Source organism: Urocitellus parryii, chromosome 5 (genome assembly GCF_045843805.1).
Source record: "Urocitellus parryii isolate mUroPar1 chromosome 5, mUroPar1.hap1, whole genome shotgun sequence".
Taxonomy (NCBI): Eukaryota; Metazoa; Chordata; class Mammalia; order Rodentia; family Sciuridae; genus Urocitellus; species Urocitellus parryii.
Genome location: NC_135535.1, coordinates 62,087,840 through 62,098,181, shown reverse-complemented (window position 1 = coordinate 62,098,181; position 10,342 = coordinate 62,087,840). Strand labels below are relative to the sequence as shown.

The 10,342-nt window shown below is 39.2% G+C and overlaps 1 protein-coding gene across 1 annotated transcript in view; it reads left to right on the top strand.

The window, feature by feature from the left end:
- The first annotated feature begins 3,439 nt into the window (after window positions 1–3,439).
- Window positions 3,440–10,342, top strand: part of Nckap1l (NCK associated protein 1 like) — a 50,175-nt gene continuing 43,272 nt past the window's right edge. The window contains exons 1-3 of the mRNA XM_026398780.2: window positions 3,440–3,550; window positions 4,844–4,954; window positions 5,829–5,921. Of these exons, the coding sequence (XP_026254565.2) occupies window positions 3,449–3,550; window positions 4,844–4,954; window positions 5,829–5,921 (306 nt within the window). The 5' untranslated portion in view covers window positions 3,440–3,448. The remainder of the gene's footprint in view (window positions 3,551–4,843; window positions 4,955–5,828; window positions 5,922–10,342) is intronic.

Below are 10,342 nucleotides of genomic sequence, written 5' to 3'. Positions count from 1 at the left end.
GGGGCTTAATATTTAGATGTAGTCATTAGACAACCCCAAATCCTTATTTTAGCTAGCAACCTAGAAAAGTATGATTTTGACCAGCCTGGTAAGTACAGTCTTGATAAACAGACTTGCTTCAGAATAGACAGTGACAATTGGTGATGTTGGATGGTACACCTAATGGTTGAAAGCCAAATGTCCCATGCAGGGATGCCAAGACTATGATGGAAGTCATTTGGCTTAACTCAGGTCAGACTTGGCAAGAGAATTTCAACCTTGATGCCACCTTTACAACTGAATCTGGCCCAAAGGGTCTTGAGACCTACCTTATTCTCAAACTAGTGTCTCTCAAGAATCCCAAGAGGAGTGTCACTAAAAGAGGAAGACAATCTTTCTGTAAGGCACATAAGGTGAACAGCTGAGGTTTGAGGAAAGGGAAAGCATAATACCTTCCAGTCAATGGTGCGAATTGATGTGCCTTTTAAGCCTTCTGTTTAGTTCCTCTTCTCCCACTGTAGGTTCTATGGTTTCTCAGAAGTTTGGAAGGTCTTGATGTCACAGTGAAGCCTTACAGAAGTGATTCTCGATCTCGTTGTGCATGAGAATCACTGAGTAGTTTTAAAGTGACAGATCCTTTGATGCCACTCCAGAACTATTGGATCAGAATCTCATGAGTAGAGCCTGGCTGAGCGTGGCTTTAAAAAGGGTTCGGTTCCGCAGGGGATTCTAGTTTGCAGCCAGGGTTACTAGGCCTTCATCTGCAGTACTTATATACCTTTAGAAGGGCTCCTCCAGCTCACAGGAGGAACTGCTGAATAATCTTTCCGATAAAGTTTCTTTGAAGACTACCAATTGGCATAATTAGCCCATCTTTAAACCTGGCCTTTTTCCTTATAAAGCAACTAACAGAACTCCACAAAAAGTAATATGAGAAGCTCACCACAAACTCAAAAATCAAAATTTTAATTTATTGTTTGCATACCTACTGCAATGTGCTGGAGCTTGAGCCAAATGCTTACATTTGCCAAATTATTTAATCACTTTCACAGTTGTATGGGATTATCACCATTTTATAGATTAGGAAACCACTCAGGGATGATAGCCTAAAGTTACAAAGCAAAGCACTAAAAATACCCATCACATAGTGAATAACTAGGTTATATCACTTTGCTTGCACTATTTAATAGACATAATAGACCCATAAGATAAGAACTCTTATCAATATCATCTCTATTTTACATGCAGGGAACCTGAGTTTGCTGGTAAATGATCAGATTGGAACAAGAACTCAAGCTACCTGGTTCCAGAACCTGGGCTCTTAGCCTCCGTGTCATAAGGCTCAGCCCATTGTACTCAACTATGTTTGAGCCCAATTCTGACTGACAGCAAAATGTAGACTTCTCCTATATACCAAGTACAGGAGACTAAATTTTTCCAGGCTCCAGGAATCTTTCACTTTCATTGGGGAGGCAGTGTAATATAAAATGAACAATTAAAGTCAGAACCTGATTTAGGTGTGAAGGATATAATATAGATCAAGTGCTATTGGAGTTCAGCAAGGGCTGGAGCTGGGACTATTGAGCTAGATCCTGAAGAATAAACAAGATTGTCTTGGTATGGTGAGTCTTCAACCAAATTTTTGGATAAAGAAATGCAAGTGAGAAAGAACCAATAGAATAATACTGACCCAGAGAAGGCTGGCACTCTGCTGTTGTTCAGTGGCCTACATGTTAGCATCTTACAGCCTGCCCTTTATTCTTCCTTATCAAGATAAAAAACAAATAGAAGTTCCACAAATGTCTTCAGTAAAAACTGGGTTTTGTTTGATAACAGCAGGTGACTCAAATCTTCAGGGCCAATATCACATTATACCAGGCCTGCTGTTAAATATACTGGAAGATAGATTCTTTTTGCATAACATTCAAAGTCTCATAGTTGGGTATGGGGGCTCCTGCCTATAATCTCAGTGACTAGGAGGCTGAGGCAGGAGGATTGTAAATTCAAGGCCAGCCTCAAAAATTTAATGAGGCACTAAGCAACTTAGGGAGACCCTGTCTCAAAATAAAAAAATAAAAAGGGCTGGGAATGTGGTTCAGTACTTAAGTGTCCCTGGGTTCAATCTCCAGTACCAAAAGACCCCAAAACAAATAAAAAAACAAAAACAACAACAAAAAACAAAGTCTCCCTTAGAGATGTTTGGAATTTAACATGTTAAGCATTGCCATCTTTCTGTTTCTTTAAAGAAGAAATTCTCTTGGGAAAAAACATGTTAAATTTCTAAATAATAATGTTGATCATCTCTCTTTTTTTTCTTACCCCCAGGATTTATTGGCTCTCTCATAGAACCACCAATCAGAACCTGACAGGGGTTGATCTTGGTTTCTTAAACACCTTTAAGTATCACTGTACTACAACTGTGGTTCTCAAACTTGAGGGTGCATTGGAATCACCTGCAGTGTTGTTCAACTAGTGCTGAACCCACCCCAGAGTTTTGAATTTAGTAGATCAGAAAATTTGCATGTCTAACAAGTTTCTAGCAGATGCTGATGCTGCTGGATCACACTTTGGGAATCACTGTACTAGAGCCTTGTGAAGGATATAAAGAATATTAGGTACAATTTCTGTCATTAAGAAACATATGATGTAGTTGGGAGAGATTAGACAAAATTAACAAGAAATATTTTGTGTATATATATGTGTGTGTGTATGTGTGTGTGTGTGTGTGTATATATATATATATATACAATATAATACAATATAATATTTTACATTGAATGGTGCAGCTAGGGGGAGATAGGATTTGACCTGGGTCCTAAAATCTGATAGTGCCCAAGGTTCAATAAAAAATAACAGATTCTTTTTTTTTTTTGGATACCAGGGATTGAACCCGGGGCACATAACCGTTGAACCACATCCTCAGCCCTTTTTATTTTTTATTTTACTAAATTCCTGAGACTGTTCTTGAACTTGTGATCCTCTTTCTCAGTTTCTCCAGTTGCTGGGATTGCAGGTGGGTGCCACCACGCCTGGCTTAGAGCCATTTTTGATGGGATATAAAAGAGGGACAGAATAGAGGCGTGTGGGGTGGGGTAGTAGGTACTTCTTAATGTGGTGTAGGGCTTTTTCTAGGACTCTTATGGAGGAGTAAACCCAAAAAGATTGGTGCCACACTGTGAAGGGCCTTGAAAATCTGTCCCTTTCCCCAGCCTCCACCCACTTCACTGCCTTACCAAAAGAGGAAGTGTCCTCTGCTGAGTGTGCAAGAGGAAGAGCAAGAAGGCTCTGAGGGCCTAAGAGCCATTATAACTGCTTTCACCCATCAGCCAATTGCAGAGGCAACAGGAAGACGGGCGCACCAACCAGGCTGGGTCCTTCCGCCCAGAGGGAGGGTGTCACCACACAAGCTGAAAGTATTTGGGGAGATCAGGCGTTGCTCTTCGGATGCTCTTCTCTCTCAGAGGCCATCATGTCTTTGACCTCTGCTTACCAGCATAAATTAGCGGAGAAGCTCACCATCCTGAATGATCGAGGTCAGGGGGTTCTCATCCGTATGTACAACATCAAGAAGGTAGGCAAGAGATGGAACTGGTGCTATGACTCGGGCAGTAGTAGGGCGGGGAAGCCTTAGGCCAGAAGGTCCAGCGGTTAGATCCCCTCCTCTTACTGCTTTGACTGGCGTTCATCTACCCAGATGCTGTAGGCCAGTTCAGGGAGGCAGAAGGGGGCTTTCTTTCAAGCTTTCCCATTTCTAGGTATGATTCTCACCCGAGTGAAAGAGCCTGCTTTGCCCTGGGGCTGAGGGTACAGGTTGGGGTGGGGATGGTAGGGAGAATAATTCTGTTCTGAGTGATTTATATAAAGATCTGAGGTTTAGAATTTTGGGCCTTATTATTTGTTGTTGACCCCTCACACTCCAAGGAGATCTTAAGGTGGGACTCTGGCAAACACTTTTTTTGTGGAAGCATTTCTCTAAAAGGAAAAAAAGTAAATAGATAAAAAAGGGAGAGGTGATTTCCAAGGTGCTTTGGGGGCAATTCATGCTCTGTTTGTCTGTGTGAGTGCTTAGGATAGGAAGTGTGGTACTGGGAGAAGCTGATGGTGAGCCAGGGCCTGGTTAAGCCAAAGGCAGAAAAGAGATAAAAGAAGGGGCATTGAGCTGGGCACCGTGCCCTTTGCCTGTAATCCAGTGACTCTGGGGGCTGAGACAAGAGGATTGCAAGTTAGAAGTCAGTCTGGGCAATTTAGTGAGACTGTCTCAAAATGGAAATAAAAAGGTCTGGGGGTGTAGTTCAGTGGTAAGGCATTACTGGGTTCAGTCCCCAGTGCCAAAACAAACAACAACCTGAAAAAAAAAGGGGTGGGGGGTAAATGTGGGAAGTTCCTGGAAGAGAAAATTGTGGGAGGGAGGGTACTTCTGTACATTTTAATACAACAAATCACCAGAAACACAGATTCTGAGTCCTCTAGTCTCCTATAAATGTCCTCTGGATAAGATTCTAATATAATGGACACAACCGTGACAATGAGTCTCCACAAAGCGTAACTCCTGAGCAGCTGGTTTTCTCATGCCTTCCGGATTCAGTTGAGGGGCGGGGAAACTGCTTCCTCTTTGTGCTGGAAACAGTAAATGTTAAGCTTTACCTAGCAAGACAAGATCCCAGGTTGTTTATTAAGATCTGAGATAGTTGGCTTAATGTCTTAGAACATGCTCACAACTTACTCACCTGCTTTTATAATTAATTGTTGGATTGCCATTTCCTAAAAGAGATTATGAGAATCAACGATGCAGGAAGAGGTGTGTTTCCAAGGGGCAGGAGAAAGGGTAACTTACGTATTGGTATTGCGTGGTTTATCTGTGCAGACTTGTTCAGACCCCAAATCCAAACCACCTTTCTTACTGGACAAGACCATGGAATCATCTCTCAAGTACATCAACAAGAAATTTCCCAACATAGATGTCCGAAACAGCACGGTGAGCACTTGGTCCTGATTTCCCCCTTTCTCTGATTTCAGAGAAACTCCACACTGGGCTCAGATTCTGTCTTTTGACTGTTTCTCTACAAACTTGGCAGGGGATGGAGTAGCCCCTTTTGTTTTTCTAGGCTCAACCACAGGGCTTCAGGTTGTTGTAAAGCTTTAGGTCTCTAGGACTTTGAGATAAGATGGGAGTCCTCCAGGGTGAACTGGAGCAAAGCATCACCCCTTTCTCCTTGAGAAGATTCATGAGAACACTTTGCACTTGGGAGAACAAGACACTCTACCCACCCAACAGGGTGCAATATTTTACTGTTGTTTCCGTTTCCCACTCAATATTTCCTTGCTACTTAGAGTTATGTATGCATCTAGTGGAATATCCACCACTTTTCCTTTATTGAACGTTAGCCCTAGATTTTTCACCCATATTACCTGTGGTATCTTCTTATTCTGCTTCTTTTTTTTTTTAAATATTTATTTATTTCTTTAGTTATCGGCAGACACAACATCTTTGTTGGTATGTGGTGCTGAGGATCGAACCTGGGGCCGCACGCATGCCAGACCAGCGCGCTACCGCCTGAGCCACATCCCCAGCCCCTTATTCTGCTTCTTTTGTCTTTGACATAAATAGTAAATCTCTTCAGCTGAAAGGGACCTTGAAATTTCTTCTCATTTAACCCTCTGTATCATGTCAGGTTCAAATAAAACCATCCTACCTAGAGAGTCTCTTTTCAAAGACTTGGAGAGCAGTGGAGACTTTCTAATTTCTCTGTCCTGGTTAATTCAACCCAATGTTTAGGTATTACTCCTTGAGTTACTTTGATCAATTTTCTTCTTAGTTTGCATTTTTCTTTGTTTTGTTTTTCTCCCAGCAACATTTAGGACCAGTACATCGGGAAAAAGCTGAGATAACTAGATTCCTCATCAACTACTACCAGTCATTTGTGGATGTCATGGAATTTCGGGTGAGCTCTCTTAAGCCCAAGTCCCCAACATAGGCACAGTCTTTCAGAGGCTATACCTTCCTTATTAAATGTTCACTTATGTTGCTTAATACAAGTTCTTGAGAAAACAGGAGAGAGAGAGAGAGAGAGAGAGAGAGAGAGAGAGAGAGAGAGAGACACTCTGATATGGAAAGATATCTAAGTTGTATTGTTAAATGAAAGCAAATTGCAAAATAGCATATGACATATCATATCTGTATTGTAAAAGATACATAAACTTGCTGGGCACGGTGGCGCACGTCTGTAATCCAGCAGCTCAGGAGGCTGAGACAGGAAGATTGTGAGTTCAAAGCAGCCTCAGCAAAAAGCGAGGTGCTAAGCAACTCGGTGAGAACCTGTCTCTAAATAAAATACAAAATAGAACTGGGAAGGCTGGGATTGTGGCTCAGTGGTAGAGTGCTTGCCTTGAAAGTGGGAGACCCTGGGTTCGCGCCTCAGTATCACATAAAAATAATAAGTGACATAAAGGTGTTGTGTCCAACTACAACTACAAAATAAAATATAAAAAAAATATGGCTGGGGATATGGCTCAGTGGTAGAGTGCCCTGATCAATCCTAGTACACCCCCCCAAAAAAGATACATAAACTTTTATGCACATTACTGTTTGTATTTACACAGGAAAGAGTTGGAATATTAGACATTAAACTGTTAAAAGTAACTATCTGGGGCTGGGGTTGTAGCTCAGCGGTAGAGTGCTCACCTAGCACATTCGAGGCTCTGGGTTTGATCCTCAGCACCACATAAAAATAAATAAATTAAAGGCATTGTGTCCAACTACACTAAAAAATAAATATTAAAAAAGTAACTATCTTTGGAGATGTATTATGATTGGCTTCAATTTACTAAACCATACTTTAAATTTTTTTCCATTTTTTTCTTTAAATTTTTTTTGTTTTAATTAGTTATACATAACAGTAGAATGCACTTATGCACTTTGATATACACAGATGGTATATAATTTCTCATTTTTTGATTGTACATACATGTTGTAGAATCACATTGGTCATGCAATCATATATATATAATGTCTGTTTCATTCTACTATCTTTCCCCATATCCCCTTCCCTCTCCTCCCTTCACTTCCCTCTATCTAATCTAAGGTAACTCTATTCTTCCTTAGTCTCCCCACTCCACCCCACTGACACTTATTGTGAATTAGCATCCACATATTAGAGAAAACATTTGGCCTTTGGTTTTTTGGGATGGCTTATTTTGCTAAGCATGATATTCTCCAACTCTGTCTATTTACCAGCAAATGCCATAATCTCATTCTTCTTTAAAGCTGAGTAATATTCTATTGAATATACATACCACATTTTCTTTATTCATTCATCTATTGAAGGACACCTAGGTTGGTTCCATAGTTTAGCTATTGTGAATTGAGCTGCTATAAACATGTGACAGTGTTACTGTAGTATGCTGATTTTAAGTTCTTTGTGTGTAAGCTGAGAAGTGGGATAGCTGGGTCAAATGGTGGTTCCATTCCAAGTTTTCTGAGGAATCTCCATACTGGTTTCCATAGTGGTTGCACCAATTTGCAGTCTCGCCAGCAATATATGAGTATACCTTTTTTTCCCTATCCTTGCCAACATTTATTGTTGCCTGTATTCTTGATGATTGCCATTCTGACTGGAGTGAGATGAAATCTTAGTGTGGTTTTGATTTGTATTTCTCTAGTTGCTAAAAATTTTTTATTGTAATACACAGGACATAAAATTTATCCTCTTAACTGTTTTAAGTATACAGTTCAATGCTATTAAATACTTTCATAATGTGGTACAATCATTCTATTCATGTTGTAAAACTGAAACTCTACACACTTTACACAATAACTGTTCATCTTCCCTGTCCCTCAGGCCCTGGAGACTACAATTCTACTTTCTGATTCTATTATTTTCACTACTCTAAGTGTTTTATGTAAGTGGTATTTTTGTCTTCTTGTGACTGGCTTGTTTCACTTGGCAGAATTTTCTGAAGTTTCATCCATGTTGTAGCATATTGAAGAACTTCCTTCCTTTTTAAGACTGAGTAGTATCTTGTTGTATAGATAAGCTGCATTTTGCCATCCATGCGTAAATGGATACTCGGGGAGCCTCCGTGTTTTAGTTGTTGTGAATAATGCTGCTACATGGATGTTCAACTATCTCTTTGAGATCTTGTTTTTAATTCTCTCAGGTATATACCCAGAAGTGGAATTGCTAGATTATATGGTAATTCTATTTTTAACTTTTTGAGGAACTGCCGTCCTGTTTTCTACTGTGGCTATACCATTTTGTATTCCATTAACAGTGCACAAGGGTTATAATTTCTCCACATTTTTGCCAACGATTGTTACTCTCTGCTTTTTGAGTGTGAGATATTACCTCACTTTTTATTTTTTGTGGTGGTAGGCCTTGAACCCAGGCCCTCTACCTACTGAGCTACTTACCCAGCCTCATTGTAGTTCTGATTTGAATTTTGTTAATAATTAATGATGTTGAGCATTTTCTTATGTTCTTATTGGCCCTTGTATGTCTTCTTTGGAAAAATGTCCATGTCCTTTTCCTGTTTGTTTTGCCTTTTGAGTTTTAGTAGTTTTCTATAGAAATTATATATTTTTTTATATTCATTGAATTTTAAAACACTAAATTATTTTCCATCAATATTTTATTACAAACCTACTAAAAATTCCAAGAGTAGTATAGGTTGACCATCTTTAGTCTGAGAATCTAAATTCTGAAATGTTTGAAAATCTGAAAAATTTTGAGCACTGATGTGTGTGTCTACCACAAGTGGGAAATTCCATATCTGTCCTCATGTGACTGGGAGTGATCAAAACTCAAGTACATTTTTACAAAGTAAGAATATTGTATAAAGTTACCTTCAGGCTACGTGAATAAGTTATACATGAAACATAAATGAATATTGTGCTTAGCTTTGGGTCTTATCTTCAAGATATCTTACATGTGTATACCGGTATACTCAAATTAAGAAAAGGTGAAATATGAAACACTTTTGATTCTAAGCTTCTTGGATAATATATTCAACCTGTGCAAAGATCTCCTAATTACTAGTATCTTGTTGCATTTGATTATCACTCTATTTTTTTTCTGAACCATTTGAGTTAGTAGCAGATATCATGACATTTCCTTCCCCAAATATTTTAGCTATCTTTGCTGTAGACTAAGGATAAGAATATTTTCTTACATAATTCTAATATAACTTTCATACTCAGGAAATGTACCATTGTCTCTATCACTATTGGCTGATACATGGCCTATATCCACATCTCTCCAGTTGTTAAAGGAGCTTCCATTGGATTTAGTTTTGTCTCCTTAGTCTTTAATCTGAATGTTCCCAGTCTTTATCTTTATGACACTGACTTTTTTTTTTTTTTTTTTTTTTTTTTGATACCAGGGATTGAACCCAGGATTGCTTAACCACTGAGCTACCTTTCAGCCCTTTAAACATTTTTTTTTTTTTTCATTCTGAGATAGTCTTACAAAGTCCTTAGGGCCTCACTAAGTTGCTGAGGTTGGTCTCAAACTTGCCATTCTCCTGTCTCAGCCTCCCGAGTCACTGGGTTTACAGGCATACACCTTTGCACCTGGCTACTCTGACATTTTTAAAAATTTGTTCTTTTTAGATATACATGACAGTAGAGTGTATTTTGACATATTATACACACATGGAGTATAACTTTCCATTCTTATGATTGTATATGATGTGGATTTACACTGGTCATGTATTCATATATGAACATAGGAAAGTTATGTCACTCATTCTATTGTCTTTTCTATTCCTATCCCCCCCTCCTTTACCTTCACTCCCCTTTGTCTAATCCAATGAACTTCTATTCTCTGTCCCCAATTTGTGTGTCAACATCTATCTGAGAGATCAGTTGGTCTTTTGTTTTTTTTGGGATTGGCTTATTTCACTTAGCATGATAGTCCCCAGTTCTATCCCTTTACTGACAAATACCTCAAATACCAAATACAAATACTGAGTGGGTATATCTATCTATCTATCTATCTATCTATCTATCTATCTATCTCACATTTTCTTGTTCCATTCATCTGTTAAAGGGCAACTAGGTTGGGTCCATAGCGAGCTATTGTAAATTGAGCTGCTATAAACATGGATGTGGGTGTGTCACTATAGTATGCTGATTTTTAGTCCTTTGGGTATATACTGAGGAGCGGGTTCCATTCCAAGTTTTCTGAGGAATCTCCATACTGCTCTCCATAGTGGTTGCACCAATTTGCAGTCCCACCAACAATGTATGAGTGAACATTTTTTCCCACATCTTCACCAACATTTTTTGTTACTCAACCACTGAGCCACATCCCCAGCCCTATTTTGTATTTTATTTAGAGACAGATCTCACTGAGTTGCTTAGTGC